Source organism: Diorhabda carinulata, chromosome 2, assembly GCF_026250575.1.
Source record: "Diorhabda carinulata isolate Delta chromosome 2, icDioCari1.1, whole genome shotgun sequence".
Lineage (NCBI taxonomy): Eukaryota > Metazoa > Arthropoda > Insecta > Coleoptera > Chrysomelidae > Diorhabda > Diorhabda carinulata.
In genome coordinates, this window is record NC_079461.1 from 28,638,170 (window position 1) to 28,657,711 (window position 19,542).

Genomic DNA, 19,542 nt, shown 5'->3' on the forward strand with positions numbered 1-19,542 from the left:
TAATATCTGTTGATCGTAAATAGTATTCAAAATAAGTTCCTCATCTCATACACTCATTTGAACAGGACGTTCTCGATTAACAGTACAAAACTTTTCTGTTTTTGAAGCCTGTTTTTCAATATTAGAAAATGTTTCTCTGTGAGAAACTACGTGATTAGGTTGAAGTTTGGTCACCCGTAATTAATCCCCCGATCGTTTTCTACTTACCAACATTTAATGCCCTAAACAGTTTCATAGAGTATTCCAAATTTGGGAAGCCTGTATATTATATAAACAACACCACTATTAGTGTTGAAACCTTTTTGTGTATAATCAATAAATGATAGATATTTAAATTAACATCTATATGCAATTTTTTTGCCTTTATTGTTATGCTTCAATTAACGCATACTCTCTAGTCCGAAAATGTGTGTTCCAGTTATTAAACTCATTTAACAAATTGAAAAAAAATTATATTGACTGTAACTGATACATATCTCCTGTGTGCACTGTTTAGAATATTTGCACTTCTAGTGAAATACTATCTAATATACCAACCTTTCACTGAAATATTCTCTCTGGAGTATAAAAGAAATGGTTCGTAATTCGGAATTCACTTCACTCTTACACTTTCGTGATTACCTTTCTTTCAAACATTGGAATCATGATGTACAACGTAAGTAATTTTTTAATTCAAAATTGTTAATTCGTTAATGTTTCCAATAACTGACTAATTTCAGCCTTAACATAATCTATAATGATTATTATAGCGTTAAATTAGTGGTTAAATTTGAGTAGATTAAAACTGTTAACTTTATTTTAATTTTATTCAAATAACGACAAAAGTTTTTAAATAATGTAATAACATTGATTTTATTAATATTAGTGATTGGGATAATTCAGTTTTTTTTTGTGAAAAATCAAATTTGGGTACATTTGCAATCAGAAATATTGCATGATGAATAAATTTGTCGATAAGAATATTTGTTTAAAAAATTCATGAGTATCTATATAACAATTTTTTTAATTATTATGATAAAAATAATAGGTAGGCTATCAATAAAATTATTAATTTCATTATACGATTTCTCACCAATTATCCAATTTTATAATAATGAGTTTACTCGAGTTTATTCCAATAAAAATTATTTTATAATTGTTAAAATTTTTCAAACAATATGGTGAAACGAACATTGTTTAGTGATGCGAAAGTTTGTGGTCTGAACACAAAAAACGAAATTCGGCTGAGAGAACTTATTAAATCTTACTTTTTAATTTCGCGAAAACAAAACGGCTGTTTACCTAATTTAGAACATTTTATGTCTTATGTTAATACTTTTCTTACCTTGAAATACGACTTTTCTTTCGTTTCAATTTGTTATGAAACATTTTATTTTATGTTTTCTTTGATGAATTCATGAATTTATATAAATTTTGAATAGGTTATACGTGAATAATTTTTGTATTTTTCGTCACGAAATTCATTCCTGTGGACAAATTCTCCATAAATCATTTTTGTATTGAGTAATTGCAATTTTTTCTTAAAAATAATTATATACGTTATTTATTTTTTGACCAAATTAGAATCAGATTTTGATTCAAAGAATTTACTCAAATAGGTGTAATATAATGAAATATATAGATTCATATCTGCAAAGCCACCCTACACTTTTTATTAAAATTTGATTTTAGCATACATTTGAAAGATTTATGGGTAAAAAATATTGAAATTCATTTGGGGAGAGAAAAATGATTAAAAGCTACCACAGTATATTTGAAAATATCTTAAAAACATGAAGAGATATGATAAAACAGTCGTAACAAGAAATGTGGGCAATTTCCTATAAAACCGTCCTGAATAACTTCTGCCAAATTGAAAATTTATTGTCCAGCCGCGCGGCAGATTGCAAGGATCGAAAAATATGGATTTTTTCACAGCTACAAAGTCCCAAGGAAGTTATTTGTATCCAATTAGAAATTTATAGCTTAATTTATAAGAAAGTTGAAGAAATTTTAGTAGATTAACTGATCTCATGTGGAATAATTTCAGTTTCTCAATACTGATACTCATTTTTTATATTTTTAAAACAAAAAAAAACAGTTTTCATGAAGAAAGTGAAATTGAGCGTATATAATACGGTATAGTTCCTATCCTGACAAACGTGGGTAACTAAAAATATAATAGATAGTGAAGTAAACGTAATTGAGATGAATTTCCTATGAAAAATAGAAGAAAAAACTAGGACGGATAGATTACGATATCAATTTATAAGGAACAACTTACAACAAGAAACAATCAAAGAAAAAATGAATAAGATAATCTTAAGCTAGTTTGCACATTTAACAAGAATGGAACAAGATGAATTAACAGAACTAATATGGACAGCAAGAACTAAAGGAAGAAAGAGACGTGAAGACCAAGAGAACCATGGAACGAAATTGCCGATATAGAAAAACAAAGACAATAGACAATAAATCAATTAAGGATAGTGGCTCAGGACAGGAAAAGATGGAGGAAATGGGTAAATAATGAATACAATCACGACGCCCTGGAGAAGACCAGATTCTTCGGTAGTTTGCATGACGGAAAAAATTCATTTCAACCTCAAGCAAAGTACGTATATACAAAACAAGAGCGGATACATACAAAATAGGGGAGGACCGACTGCCAAAAAAACATTCAAGAAAGTGCCAACCACCAGGAGATTAGCAAGCAAACCTCCAAATAGATAGACATCGACATCCCAAAATGGAGACTGAAGAAATTCGAGAATCCAGATCGTAAAATAAGTGGAAGAAAAAGAAGAATGGAAAAGAAAAAATGCTACTTTCAGAAGTATCCAAATAATCACAATGAAATTTCGAAGTTTGTGTTAATTAAAACATAATTTTCAAATTAAGTTGTATCCAACAACACGAAATTATTATTAGCTAAATCAGAACGTCAATAATTATAACTTTCACTACTGTCTTTTAACAAGCTTCTGATAAGTTTTAATTGACTCATTGTATTATCCAAATCAATCAAGATCCTCTCTTGGACTAATTAATAAAACGTGATGAATATGATATGTTACCACCGTTTACTCGCATCAGAAATATGAACAATTTTCCTGTTTGTATATGTCATATATATTATTTGTTTAATTAAAATGTATCACTAATGAAATACGTGATTCAAAGCAACATTTATTTGTATATCGCGTTTGCGCTAAATGGATTTGAATTATTGGATTGCTGTTTCAATGAATTTCAATTTTAAAATAACAAATATGTTTTTATTTTTATTGAAACAATAGAAATAAACATTAAAAATAACATTGGTCAATATGAATTTGTTCTTGGAAACGCGTCTGATTAGAAATGATTTTTTTTGTGTATCAAAATGAGTGCTTCATAAAAGAGATAGTCTCTATTGACCAATATTTCAATTACGATCTTGTTTTGTCTCAATTCCATTAGTTTGAAAGAATTTCTTGCATAAATAACCATGATCGTAGGCGTAGTTTCATCAATAATAAATGAAGTATCCTATGTACGTCTACTAATTCAAATTTTTATAATTCTATAACTACTTTTGAGCACTTAATATATGAAAAATAACATGAGCAGTTACTACAATAGTGATTACGTTTACTGACAATATACTTTTCATACATTCTTACAAATAAAGTCGTAAATATGAAGCATGGTCTTTCTACTCTCTACTCAAGCCACAACGTCATCACCAATTAATCTTCACCTTATCGAATCTTAAGCAATTAACCGAGAAAACAGCGATGCCGTTCTTTTCATGGATATCCAGAAAGCTTCCGATTATATTTGATATTTGTTAGGAAGCTTTTAAACAGCTGTCTGCCTAATCCAATAATAGAATTGATATATTTATATCTCACCTTTTCGTAAGTATCATAATCAGTTATTGCTTACCACAATCATTCATCTCCCTTACTGGTATCCCATAATTTATAGGTATTAAACTTCAGCACCTGGATAACTTTTAGGAACGGTCCGATTATATCGTTTCCAAAATATACTCGATTTGCTCCGGGAAATCAAAGATGTCTCTCAATTATTCAAAAAAAAACGAACCATCGTTTTTAACCCTCCAAGCTCCCTAAGTGCAAGACTTTTTGGAGAAAGTTTTGAGGTCTGTAGTAAAGCTGTTTATTAGGAGTGCCACTTACTTACAATCTCAATTGAACGGTCTAAATGAACGCTGCTCAGGACAGAGTACGGAGGCGAGTCTTTCCCATCAAATAACTTGGAAGAAAATTCGGACGAACCCAATTTCAAATATATAAAACCTATATCTGTCCCATATTGGAATATAGAGCAAACGCCTACTGCCCCCTTGCCAACCATCATCTCAGAAAGCTTTTATCTTGCCAGTAGTTCCTTCTCAGGTACTACTAATATATATAACCTCAATTCCTAGCTTTCTAAATGACTTATGAGATGATTCACACCATCGAATCAAGCAATCATCGTTTTCTATTTTTGTTTTCTTTATAGTTTATCCTTTGCAAAAAACACCCTCACGGCACTGGAATACTACTAGCCGGTCCCTTTCCTCAAAGCTTAAAAGGGAACTTTCCTATTTCCACTACGGCTGATATCAACTGTCTACGTAGATTTTCACCTAACGCCATCAAGTGAAAACCCTGCCTCACTAGTCGTCAGTCAAAGGTCTTCTGTGGTTTTACTGTAACCTGACAACCTCATTAATTAACCAAATGACCGACGATAGGAATTCATACAGTCACAGCTGTACCCGTACTAATACCCACCGCATTAGTGGGCGGACAAACACGCAATCAGCCAAGGACACACGAAAAGAAACCCCTCTCAAAAATTTCCACAATCCCAGACCTGCAGAGGAAAATCTTTCCTATATCAGTGCCAATTCTAAATATATAGCATATCTCACATGAAAATGTTTATATTCCAACTGAAAATAACCCAACCAGTCTCTCTCTCTATTTCTTTAGATTTCTTAATATAAATAAGTAATATAGAGATTTAGTTGTGATTACGCGTGTTCCCTAAACATCAATCATATAAACATAACGGTTTTTCGACCAGTATAATTTTATAATTACATAAACGAAACTCCTGATATGAAATATCTGGCGATAATAGTGCATTTCCTATCGTTAATCAATATACTATTTCTATTATTCTTGTCTTTTTGATCTAACTTCGAGCTTTATCAAACTTGCAATCTATTCAAATCATACCAATAAATTCTATTCTTTTAATATTTTTTCAAGAAAATATAATTATCTAAGAAAGTCTAGAAATAAAGTAAATCATCAAATATATATATTTTAAAATTTGTATTCGCATTAAACGATTTGCATCAGACATTTCTCGACACATATTCTTTTTTTATAACTTGTAGCTTTTGGAATTTTATGACGGATTTGCTAAGCTAACAAACAAGCTTAACCAACAATCTAGCGGCCAAAAAATATCTCTAAATCTAAATTAACGCAATCTCCATAAAAAAAGATTCTCAAAATTTGGAAACAGGATAGAAAATGGTATAAATTAAATTTATTCATGTCGCGTTATAACCCCTAATAAACTTGATTACTTTCATCAGCCATTTGTCAAAGCTATGAGCTGGGATATACGACAAATTTCGTGAATATTTTCAAATTATCAGTATGAAAGTCGTTCGCGTAATTTAATGAGTATCTAGCTATACAAACATGTGAAAAAGTAAGGTAACTTCTTAAACAAAACTTACAATAATTTGAATAACTAATATAAATATTATATATAATTATCGGTGAAATTTATAAATATCATCTCACTTATGTTCTACTACTAATTTGATAAGTTTAGAATAATTATAAACGTCTTCATTGATGTAATTACACATATATCAAAATGGAATATAAGCTAGAATACCCGGACGTTATCAAAGAAGGGGACACCCTCAGCCCGATCTTGTTCAGCATCATAATGGAAGATTATAAAGAGGTGAAGCAACCTGGAAGAGAATACCGGATGGGAAACAAAGAAACAAAAATAGAATGTTATGCTGATGACGCAGTGATCATCTCAGAAGACGAAGGCTACTTACTGTATAGGTTTGAACAAATACCTAAAGCTTTTAACATGCAAATATCCCTGAAGAAAACCAAATCTTTTACAGTATCCAGAGAACACCGAGAAGATGTAAACTCGCAATACACGATCAGAGTGTAGAGCATGTGATGTCACTCAAATATCTAGGAGCGAACATAACAAGTAATAGAAAGGATGAAGTGAAAGCTCGAACAACAAAGCCAACAAGTCATTAATATCAGGATACCTGAGAGACGCAAATTGGCGGAATAAATATATGACTACCAGGAACAAAGTCAGATTATACAAGACCTGTGTGAGATTAGTAATGACATACGCAATAGAGGCCAGAGCAGAGAATACCATGATTAAACGGCTTTTAAGAACTATCGAAATGAGAACGCTGAGATCAATAGCGGGACACACAATATTTTACCACAAGAGAAATGATGAAATACGGGAGATATGTGACATCCAGGATGTAGTGAGATGGGCGAGAAATCGGCGAAGAGAATGGAGAGACCACGTGGACAGCTGGTTTTCATCATCCCAGCTGCAGCTAGGTAACCATTAATGCAAACACAGCACTGAATCCTAATGTACGATGTAGGAAGTCTTTATTGATCTCTTCACCAAAAATAGTTGTCAAATGCTTAGGAAGCTTTCGACTCTGGAAAACAAATTAAAACAAAACTTTTTTTTGTTGGGTCCGGCTACGAATAAACATATTATTCCACTTAAGTCCTATAGTTTTGTTTATAAAATATAAAATATTTTTTTCTTCGCTGTTGTATCATGTAAGAGTCGTTTTAAGGAATGTGAGAGAATGTAAGGTTTTAGTATCGAAACATATTGGCAAGTTATCATGTTTCTTTGTCTAAATTATCGGCTTTCTTCACTTGTATTTAACATTATCATCATTATTCATACAAATTTTACACATGATGACCTTCCTTACATATTCATTCTCTATTTCAGCCAATTGTTGTCTATTATTAGCAGTTCGGGCCTATATTGTTCTAATTTTTTAATATCATTTGCCCTGCCCATTGCCACTTGAGTGCTTTTAATCTATGAATAACTTCCATAATCTGGATTTCCTATCTCATCCACTCGATTCTTTCACGATCTTTCTTTGTTATTTCTAGAATGCGTCATTCCATAAATATCTATATTACTTGGATTTTTCTTATGATATCAATTTTTACTGTTTTGATTTCGCTTCTCATGACTGGTAGTTTGCATTAGTAAAACGCTTTCTTCTTGAAGTAGAGTGGCATTCTTGATTTAAATATAATCGTGTTGCTAATTTGACTTTCCATTAATTACTGGATGTAGATATCCAGATTGGTGTATTAGTTTACCCACGTATATGTTTCCTTCCACTACTCCCACTGTTGTATTGTTTATTTGTAAATATTGTTGATCTACAATGTTGTTTTATGAGTATCGATACTGACCTATCTATCAGATTCTTGTACAATGGTAGCGAAAGTGTTGTCATTCATAAGCTCCCTTGTATACATTTATATATTTTTTACTAAACCTTATGACGAAAATATTCGTTCAAAGCTTGAATTATATCATTAAGCCTACTAAGACATTTCTAATTTATAACTTTAAGAAGTAGAGTTACTTACCGTCTGTCTTATTCAATCGTTAGGTCTTACCTACAAAAAAAATTACAGTTAGACAGTGAAAAAGATAATGGTCCTATCTAATACAAGGTATTTAATTAAGACACTAAATGTAAGACGCGAGATGAAGTGATATAATTAATTTTACGCTTTGGGATTCTATGAAATATCCTGTTGATAGTTGTAATATAAAAAATCATTCATTTAGCTTTCATAATATGAAAACACAAGGAGATGAATAAAACGTATACGTTTTTTGTATACCGTCTATTTCCAATTTTCCATGTTTATCAAAATTATCATGATTAGTGACGGTCTTTGGTCAGCCACTTTTAGAACAATTTTTCCAATATTTACAGTTTCCTAATGAATCGTGTTTAAGGTCTGATTAAAAAAATGAACGAATCGATTTTTTACAACTTCTATTTTTTTGCTGCAACGGTGTCGCGACGATAACGTGCAGCTTGAATTTAGCGAAGATTGCGTCAGTCTCGCCAAGATTATCTTTGACGAGGGTGAGACAAGGCCTGATCCTTAAGGTAGCGAAATGTGAAAGGCAAATAAAGCGTACACCACCAAGAACAACGCCTAGCTGTTAACTAGGAACATTTGGAAAATCAGTTCTTACCGATCACAAAAAAATTACTATAAAAATAGGTTAAGGCTAGGGTTTGGTTTCATCCGTCTGTCACATTCCGCAGTCTCAAGAAGAGTCAGATCTTGTCCCACGCACGGCAAACATCAACCTGGCGGACTGTACGCAATCTTAGCGTAGAAAAAGGAGATGTTGAAATCAAATTTTTGGCATGCTTTTGAAGATGTGAAAATATGCAAGGTGTTTCAATTAAAAATAGCATTATATGAGAATGAATTTTTAAACGTTCTTCTATTTGAAATTCGTCGATTAAATTAATTGAATTCGCTTTCTGATTATAGTACAAATAGAATCCTATCCAAACTAAAATATCAGGTTATCGATATATTTAAATGCGCATTATATACAAAAATTATTATTAGTTTACTTCTTTATTGACGCTTGCCGAGCATCTAGCTAAAATACCCCTTCAATGTTGGCTGTACAAGCGCTCAACGTATGCGTAAAAAAATTCATAATAATGTCTCAACATTATTTGAAATAATGGTAGCATTTTTGAGAGAGAGTTATCAAAAATTTTAATTGTATACTATCATTATTTATGATGACTTTTTTTTTTTGTATTCTAAAGAAAATTTATTATATTTTGGATTAAGGAAAGGGTAACCACATGAAATTAATCCTAAAGCTTTGATATTCTGAATTATTGCGACAAAATTCAGGAATTGATTGCTTGTATGAAATTAAGAAGGGTATTTTTTAGAACAAAATTTCCTCATCCCACCCGTTTCCATGATATCAGATATCACCCCTAGAAGGTGACTAAAATTAGGTTATACCAGAAACTCTGTAATTGTCGTGCACTGACAGAGTTTTTTTTTCCCTATCACACTCACCATAAGAAATATACTTTAATCGTGTACGGCAACCCATGAGGAGTAAGCTACTTTCATGTATTTTGGCTAGAGGTGGTTATTTCCAGCATTTATTTTGAATCGTATCACATTTTACATCTTTCCTGTTCCCTATTCAATTTATTAAAAAATGTATAAATTATGGTATTTAGGTATTTTTTTCTCTTTATTGGTTTTGGGAAAAAGATTCAAGAATAAAAAATGTTTTAGAATAATATAATGAGTTTAAGTTATGATTTTATTTCTCGAAACTTCATCTTATTATTCTTTATCCTTCTATAATGTAACAGGAATATTGAAAAATACCCATTGTTAGTGATTTGCGAGTGCAAGAAAATTACAGAATTTCAAGTGTATAGCTTTACGGTAATTTTAGAAAGAAAATAAATGCTCAATTCTAGTCACCACCTGTTAAGGGTTATAACTTGGAAAGGGGTGGGCTGAGGAAATTTCAATTTCATATGAGCAATCACCTTCCGAATTTTGTCGCATGAATTTAGAAATACCCTGTATATCATACCTCATATTTGTGCAAAAAATATTTATTTTCACGTGGAAATTATATTGCTTAGTTTAGGAAATTATTGTGGATAAATTCTGCTTGTCTTATCGAAATATTGACAAAGTGACAAAAAATATATCAATTTCAAATAATTGCCTTAAGTTTGAAAATGTTTTGAGAAAATTATATACTAGACTTTCGTTACACACTATATATTCAAATTTCTGTTCGCGTAATTCATTCTAAAAATAGACGTGTCTCAGTATTGTTTATAATTCTTCAAAACGAAGAGAGAAACAATTTTATCCCGTAATTAGTTTTCGCACTGTGTGTAAAACAGCACAAAAATAACATATTCAATTATCAGTGCAAATCGTTCTGCACATTTTTTTCCTCATTATAAAAGTGCGTTCAATCAACTTTTTCTAAATAATTACTTAATATCTGTAATTATCTTTAAAAATAAAAATCGTGACCTGTAGAAAGAGAGATCGCCAAGAACAAATAATGCCTTTCATTAACATCAAAATTCCAGTTCTATAACCAATTATAATGTCATTTCTAACAGTTTACTTTCATCCGTTAATCCAATCGGAAAAGGTTCGCTCGAATTTTTTATTTTAGTTATTAACTTTCGAAGTAATTTAGTAAATTCTATGAAGGTGGCGAACCGTGACATTTTTATCTCGAAAACAAAAATAAAAACTAAATTAATAATTGAAATTTCTAACGTCGTGTTTTAAGCATGGTATTTATTTGTTATAAACATGAATACGATTTATTAGAAATATATTGAAAACATATTCTAAATAAAACATGAATAGAATTTATACCAAAAAAGAGAATCAGCAGTTTATTGATACAATATCTAGAGCAGAGCAGCTGCTTTGAGTACAAAAATGGATTTTAGAATTTACAAATTACTTTTTTGTTAATCATTTTCTTCAAAACATTGAAGTTAGTAATACTTTGTGAGGTTTGTATTCTCTATCATCTATATTTCTAAGAATGTATAAATTAGATAATGTAATGGAGAAGTACAAAAAATTGCATCCCTAATAGTCTATCCCTATAGTTTTCATTTGAAACTTGTATAAATATCGTATAATAACCAAGGGATTAAAATGTATGTTTTGTTGCAGCAAGCCGCAATTGTTTTCCTCCTAGTCCTTAAAACGACTCTTGCCAGCGCCAGTGAGTTCAATCTAGGCGATTTAGGAGATAGTCATGGATGGGGAGAGGACGCTCATTCCACAGTGGAACACAAATATGACTATACTCCCACTAACACTATAGAACATACAAAACCGGTTCACATACCAGTAATTAAGAAGACGGGAGTACCACATCCGCATCCAGTGGGAGTACCCGTACCACAAGTAGTAAAAGTTGGAGTCCCTCAACCTTACCCAGTTCATGTTAACGTGCCTCAACCTGTTGCAGTTCCTATTTACAAATTGGTACCGCAAGAAATCGAAAAGAAAGTACCAATTCACGTAAACAAGTTAGTACCAGTTTACATTAAAAAACCATACCCGGTAGTTTTGGAAAAACATTATCCTGTTTACATCGACAAACCTTACCCAGTACATGTGCCGGTATACAAGCACGTGTATCAGGAATCCAAAAAGAGCTATAGTGGATTTGAGAAACACCATCATTAGGGAAAAGAATGAGGACTTTAACTTATTATGTGACTGTTGTTATTGTTTTTTGTTATATATGTTTTATCTATTAAGTTGTTATTTTTTTTAATAAAATATTCAGAAACCAATTTTTTGTTGATGACTTAGAAAACAGAGTAGAATTAAACAGTTGCAATATCTTGAAGAAGTACTAAAACCAGTAACTTGTGCAAGTTTAACGAGACGTGTGGAAACTGTGGTACCCATAAAACAGACAATTTCTTCGTGTTCAGTTCGACAGTAAATATATTATGTACCAAATTGTATAAGACACTATTTCAACTATTTGTCTTATATATACAAGTAGATGCTGCAATACGAGCTAATGAAATTTGATTCAACATTTTCGTGTGTGTCAGCGATTTTGGATTTTCTACTGCATATTCGTCTGTACACATTTAAATATCACCTTTCCGCAATGTCATTTGATTTTAATAGATTCCCCTAATAATTCATCAAAAAATCTTATGAATTTGCGGATTCAGACTTATTAATTTCCGATCCAATCACATATTTACATTCTCGTTATATTTACTATTTTAAATGTTTCGTTTTTTGACATTGCACCAAATAATTTGAACTTTGATAATGAGAGGTGCTCCTCTCTGCTTATACAGTTGTTCCGTATAAGTGTCCTGCCTTTACTTTGGTCGTGTTGTCCGTATTGCAGTCTGCGGACTTCTCTTACGATGGTGTCTGGCGTTTCTTTCGATATCAGTATATTTATGATGTCGGAGAGGCGGACCCTATCAAATGCCTTGGTCAAATCGATGAGGCACACATACGCTGGTGTATTAAATTCGATGGATTAATCTTTTAATTGTTTAATAATGAAAATGGCGTCGGTCGTGGATCTGTTTCGTCTGAAACCTTGTTGTTCTTCCCTGTTCTTTTTATGTGCTCCAAGTCTTTCCTTTAAAATGCTAGTGAAGAGTTTCATGCTTGTGCTCAACAGCGTTATGCCCCTGTAGTTGTCTGGGTGCGTCTTCTGTTCTTTCTTAAATATAGGGATAGTTATACTTTTGTGCCATTCCGTAGGTATTTCCGATGTCTCTAAAATTTTGTTATAGAGAATTTTTAAATGTTTTCCTAACTCGTGACCGGCATATTTTAGAAGTTCGTTTAGGATGGGGTCTACTCCGGAGGCTTTTCTGTTTTTCAGTTTTTATTTTTACCATTACCTCTTCTTCGTTCAGTGATATTTAATAATTTGTCGTGTAGTTTTCTATGCTTATGGCTTCTTCAGTGTTATAAATTTTCCTGAAGTATTTTTCACATACGTCTTTGGTGACTCTCTTCGTTTGCATAAATTCGTTTGTTGGCTTTTTTTCTATTCTTGAGCATCTTCCACACTTCTGAGCTCTATATAGGTCATGATCCATGTCGCTTGTAAATTTTGCTCAGTAATCTCGTAATGTCACAATTTAAATACCTGGGTTTGGATCTGCCGAGTTATCACAACCCCGTGAAGGACCGATAAAGTGACTACCATACCAGGCTGCTTAAGGCAGATAATATGGTCGAACGAATACATGCGAAAGTTAGCAAGGTTTTGTATCATTCCAATCATGACATATGAAATAGAAACCAGAGAGGAAACCAACAAAACGAAAAGCTTGCTTCGGGTACCCGAAATGAAAACGCTCTGGACTATAGTGGGAAAAACAAGAGTAGTTCGAATCAGGAACACTGACATCAGGGAACAGTGTGAGATGCAAGACATCGTAAGATGGGGGAGACAAAGAAAAAGCATGGAAGAGAGTAGACTGCCACGCATCGTACTTGAAGGGAAACTAATAGGGAAAAGAGAACCCGGACGACCACCTAAGAGATGGATAGACAGCTGGCAGTCCACCTCTCAGGAACTGATACAGGGGAACCTGCAAAACTAACAAATCATGAGATCTTAAAAATGAATAAAAAGAAGAAGTGCAGTTATTCCAGTCAGTTAGAAAATAAAAGTAAAAGAAGGTACTTCTTCGAGAAAATTTCCAACTTGCTTTTTATTTACTTAACTAAAATAGTGAATAAAAAGCTTATTTGCTAATGTCTATATGGCTAAATTTTAGTTAATGGTTTTAGTATTTGTTCTAGGTTATGAAATGGAATTGAATAAATCTCACTTCAGTTGCATGACGATGATATATACGGGAAGAAATTTTTCGGTAGCTTATGTAACGATTCCTGATTTCTATTTGTCCTGTAGCAACAGTTTCTCTAATTAATATGAATTTCGTTTAATTTACATTACAACTTTCTATTATTTACTAGGTACAAAACAAACAAATCGTTTTTTTTTTCAATAGCGACTGTGATATTTTTTTAAAACAATTTTTTAATGTTTCATCTGTTTAAAACTCATGAAATATGTATTTTTCTTGAGGGATTTGGTATGTGAAAATGTTAGTGAGAACATTATTTATTTATACCTTCAAACCAGTAACCAGTCGTGAAAAATTAAAAACATATAAAATCAAGTAATCGATGGGTGTCGACGATATTACCTTGACTCAAATTTTGAGTTTTGTAGGGTGCACAAACAGACTCCGGTACTGCCAATAGAAGTGCCGATTCAGCCCCAGTTACACCAGTTATGCGAATATTTCTCCAAATAGTCCAAATAAAATTTTTGAAAAGCATGATCTTTGATTCCACCTAATTCTACATTAACAAGTATAATTTGATACAATCGATCATCAATTAGTTGTCAATTATAATAAGTGTTTAATATTCATTCATTCATGCTTATAATTCGTCCACTCGGTAAAAGTCGTTTGATTTGCTGATAGCGATGAAATCATATCTTCTTATTCTCGTTATATTTACTGTCTTGAATGTTTTGTTTTCTGACATTGTATCGAATCGTTTGAACTTTTCTTTGTGAAAGTTTTTCCCGTCGTATGTATCGAATGATTTATACAAAATAAATCAAACCTTAATATAAGTATATTTTTCCACACAAATAAATCTTACAGATCCGCTTTTCATCTACGGAATAGAATTTCGATGCAGATTCGGTCGGTAGACCGAAATTGGGTTATAAATTACGTAGAAGAGGATGTCTTCTGAATTATTCCATTTATAATATATTTATGCAAATATACTACATAGTTGTATGAATTTCAAATCGGTATTTTGTTTTACATATTGACGACGACCGTCACTAGCTCCATTAGTGTTTTTCTTATTTTGTAAATGGAGAACGATCAGATATGATAGTTTCCCCCTTTGGAAGGTAGGGGGTTTCAGACTCTACGTAAAATGTCAGCAGGTCTACTCTTATGTATTTCCACAGTAGAAACCTCAAATAGAAATTTCTAGAAAAATTGTTCCATCAGTCAAAAACGAAGGGTAGATTAAGTTATATTATTATGAATTTAAAAAGTTTTGCAATTTAGTAGATATATTTTTCATAGGATTGCGCTCTATATCAACTGAATATTCTCATTCTTTGACATATTTTTTTAGCAAAAAATGTAAATAATTCCAAAAGAAGAAAAAAATATGCATATTCAAAGCGACAGAAAGCAATTACAATTAGTACAGTCATGTCCAACGAATAACCAACGCGAAACGGCACTAAAAAATTCCTCATTGGAATCCAGCAGAAAGAGCAGATCATAAAATAGGTGACGATAAAGTATGAATAAGGAGAAAAGAGAACTGGGACTAGAACAGGATCCAAAGAAGTCAGTGAATGTTTGAAAATTAATTCAGGAATCCATAATGGAAAATTCTGTACATCCAATGTACTCGTAAATTTTCTTATTTAAATCTTTAATTTGTTTTGGATGGATAAATTTATTAACCTGAATACAAAACGTTCGGTATTTTAATTTTTATTTCAAAATGATAGAATTTCAATCTAAAAACGTTTGGAAATGAGTTTCAAATATTTGTTCCCTCACTTTATCAAATAATAAATATCGGAATAAGCCTAAAATTCAACATTTCTCTCATTATCAGACGGGACAGGAAAACCGGGAGCTTAAGTAAACGACCAGTCCAGAGCAGACTGAGATACACAAGTATATCTTCAACAGGATAGTGGAAAATGGTCTTTAAATTGCTTCTATTACACAGACGAGAGTCGAAACTTCCCTTAGGAACATTTACTAATGAAATGTAGCCTCATCACGCGTTATGCTTTTTTTGCAAAACACGCTTTCAATTGCCTCGTAATTTACTATAAAGACGCAAAAATAACACTTTGGATAAAAAATGGGCAATTTTCATGAGTTCAGTAATACTTTTAGGCAAATATACTGAGAAAATAAGAATTGTGAATGTTACTGTAGAAAAGAAACGCGTTTGAGATTTGATTCGAATAAATATAACGCATGTTTAAACCATTAATTCCACTTTTGATAGTATTTGTTTATTATTTTGAAGTTATATAAGAAAATTTATAATTTTTTAAAGGATAAAATTTTTTTATCCTTTATACCTGTGCTTCATATGATTTGGTATTGAGATGGTTTCTTTTGGTGGAGCGTTCGCTTAATCTCTGTGACCGTTATCCATCTCGCGTGAAATTAGATTTTAGAGTTTGAGAATAGAATGAACTACAACAAAATAAAACAAACGGCTTACGATATCAACGCGCTGTTGGTGTGTTTTGAATAGGGCAGGTACAGCTTCATCTCCCTATCGTTCGCCATTTGGTTGACGAACGAGTTTAGCAGATTAAAAACAAACGCAGATAATATGTAATACCAACAAGATAAATTAGATAGATTATTCAATATGATAACACAGATATCGGAGCTAATTAAATGGTTCTTCTTTACTCAAAAACTTTCACTTATAGGACTACGTATCTATCGAAGATTCTGATGTGTTCTTCATATGCCATTGAACGGTTCTAAAGAGCTTCCTAGATTATTTTAGAAAATTGGATTGAATTCATTGTTTCATATTTTTGATTGAATAGCGGTTGACCGTTTAAGCGGAAAACTCAAAGTATTCAGAAACTGCATAACGAAATAGAATAATCTAAAATATACATATCATACTACGTGACACTACAACCCTGTGTTAGCCTTGGCTTCCTTCACAAAGGACTTCCATAGGATTATGTCCATTGACATGAATTAATATCCTGCAATTCGGAAACTTTTTTGACATTCGGGAGTTTTCCATATGTTTAATAAGTCCAAATCATTGGATTTTTCGAGCTCTTGTTTCTAGGGATGTCGCTTATCTCAGAGTTATATCGGGTTCTCCTTTCATCTCTACTTTTCACGCCTGATGACTTTTTTTTCGAATCTTCTTAATCTTGCTTCGTCGAACACTGTCAGCGTTCATATATATTATTCAATGTTTTTCTGTGGTTTAATGGCAAAAATCTTGATGAACTCTCCCTTATTGTCCATTTTTTTTCTGACAAGAAAGTTTTGTAACTCCCTAAACAATCTATAGTCTGACGGGATCCGTGATATGAGACATGTTCAATGAATGTTTGACATGTAATCAAAGATGTCTTCTTACAAGCCAAGAGAGTTTAGAGTACACCAAGGCTCAGAACTAGGCCCTATTTTGATTCTTTTGTTTATAAACAACATCGCCTATATAGATATCAGTGGTAAAATACGTCTATTTGCAAACACTAGTTTCTCTTGGAGCAACCCTGGTGTAAAACTAATGATTCCACAAAAGGTTTAAGGTCATATGAAGGATTTATCCGCCCCTATTTTCATCAGTTATTTCGTTTCCCTCTAGTCCAGTATGATCCCGAACCCATTGGAGAGTAGCTTTATTCTTTTTCGTCTAACTCATTTAGTTTGCCCAGGAATTCCCAAAACCAGTTTGTATTTAATAACATTGAAACTTAGAGCTCTAATGGCTACTTAGCTGTAGGAAAAGAAAGTTTTGTTTCTGTTCAAGAGGAATTGAACACATTTTTCAGGTTCATATATTTCTACTTGAAAAATACGTGGTAAATTACACAAGCCTTCAGGGAGTTTCAGGTTTCTTTTCTGCAAATAATTCTAAAATGTTTGATTGTATATCTGAGATGTCTTGACTCGATTAATTCTCAAAATTCATTAGATTTTTTTGTGATGTGACGATCAGATGTGACCACAGAAACGTTTAAACTAATTTGAAATTCTAAACAAACTATCTATACACACACTACACACATAAAATTGAAAATATGTTTCTAATTCTCTTATAATAATTCATTCCCTATTTCCCCATCTCACTCCGTCACTGGTCTATTTTCAACCCACAATTTAACTAGTAGGGCAGAGGAGTGGGCCCGAGGGCCTTAACGCCTTCTTGTACCGAAGATCTCCGTATATACGCGGTAGGCGAAGCACGTCCTTCGAACCCCGTAGAGCGCTCCAATTGGAAGTTCTTGCAGAAAATGCATTTCTGCAGGACGAAATAATGTTGGCGTTCTGCTACTTCTGCTATTAGAAACATACAATTTACTGAAATAAGAAATTTTCGACTACGAATTGAAAATAACTTTTATCAGTCTGTTTGTGAGAGGAAATGTCACGCATACAAAATAAGCGTTATTCATAATCTTCATTATTGTTGTATTTTAGCAAATCAAGAAATATAATAACTTAGTGTCATTACCGAAATTGATTTATATCAATTTTCTGGAAAAATTCAGACTTCAATCGTATTAACTTCAATCATATTCAATCTAAATACAAATTTTCACAATCTTGAAATAAATTCGATGTTTCTCCCCATTATTCTAATAAATGTTTCACTCCGTGTATACAGTTTACATTCAGTAAATTCATGCATCAAGAGCTTCCCAACATGAATTAGAAAGAAGTAAATAAGTGATATAAGAGGAAAATGTCATAGTAAATAATAAGTGGAATGTGAACAAATAAAAGTTAATGTTTTTGAAAGGATTCCAAAGACATCAACTGAACAATTGACTGAACTATGGGCAACTGAATCGAAGAAGATAAAAATATACAACTCAGGATGAAATATTACTTGTGTTTTATTTGTCCATATGGTTTGTTACTCTAAAAAAGTAGGTCATTGTACAGGGTAGCACACGATAAGCTGAGTCAAGGTATACTACATTTAGTTGTAGTTGTTCATTATCGGTGGATAATTCATTTTTTACATTGAATACACTATTTTACATTCACAGAAACTGTATTGAATTTTTTCCAAATTATAAATGTTTTACATAATTCAATTTTTGTTTGAAGAGGTGAGTTCACCTCAAAACAAAAATGTTTTGATAACAAATAGAATGAGATCTAAAGTTCCAGTATTTGAAGCTTATTTAATCTATGGAAAAGTATAAGGGATGATTAGAAAATTTTACTGATTTCGCTTGAATGTTAAGAATTTGCGAAAATTTATGTTATTAGAGATAAAGGAGTTCATCGGTAGCAAAACTGATAATGGTTAAATGTTTAAGAAATAACAAATACTATTCTCTTGTGCTTGCTTTTTACGTAAGAAAACAGTCTGATCCAGCTCAAAAGAAATCAATGGCTTATTTACTGCCTTAATAGGCATAGCATAAGATACTCAATGTCCAAGATGCAAGTATGAAGAGGTAACTCCAATCAACATATTGTTTTGTTCAATTGCATTCGTCTCCAGGTCATTCGAGAAAGCATCCTGGAAAGGAGCGCTAGAGAACATACAGAAACCAAGGAAATAAAGATATGTGGGTACTCAAATTGGTTTTGATGAATATGATGATGAATCAGAACTCAATTTCAATAGTGAACTTAGTTAAATATGCTCAAATATTTTCATATAAAACTAGTAGCGACAGTGAAAACAGTGGTAGAAAGATAAAACCTTGGTGCAAATATCCAGGTTTTGTTAGCATGTTTTAGTTTAGTTACAATATTATTTTTAGTTCATTTTATGATTTACATCTAGTTGAAATTTTTCTCTAAATGAACTACGGAGTTGTATGTGACTTGGTGGACCTCAGACAAATAACCGAAGATCGAGAATAATGCTGAATTATTTTTACTGATCCACATTTCTATTGGTTTATGATAGTTTGTTTTCAGTAAACCATCTTCTATTAATACACTATACTTAATTCCTCGCGGTATCCAAAACGCACACACATGTTCAACACCTGCATCTAAAAATTTTCCAGTCTTGCAGAGGACAAGAATCCTATATGACGGTCTTCAAA

At 32.1% G+C, this 19,542-nt stretch overlaps 2 protein-coding genes across 4 annotated transcripts in view; one reads left to right on the plus strand and one right to left on the minus strand.

The window, feature by feature from the left end:
• The window catches only part of LOC130902806 (mantle protein-like), a 30,312-nt gene extending 18,842 nt beyond the window's left edge, over positions 1–11,470 (plus strand). Inside the window, exons 1-2 of one of the 3 annotated variants that reach the window (XM_057815148.1) lie at positions 619–655; positions 10,848–11,470. In XM_057815148.1, coding sequence (XP_057671131.1) covers positions 644–655; positions 10,848–11,369 — 534 coding nt within the window. In that variant the 5' untranslated portion in view covers positions 619–643 and the 3' untranslated portion in view covers positions 11,370–11,470. Of the gene's footprint in view, positions 1–618; positions 656–10,541; positions 10,682–10,847 lie in introns of those variants that run through there. The other 2 variants (XR_009060478.1, XM_057815142.1) reach the window with 2 other exon arrangements.
• Positions 1–19,542, minus strand: part of LOC130902798 (E3 ubiquitin-protein ligase MIB1) — a 763,066-nt gene that overhangs the window by 85,846 nt on the left and 657,678 nt on the right. The gene's annotated exons all lie outside the window — the stretch shown is intronic.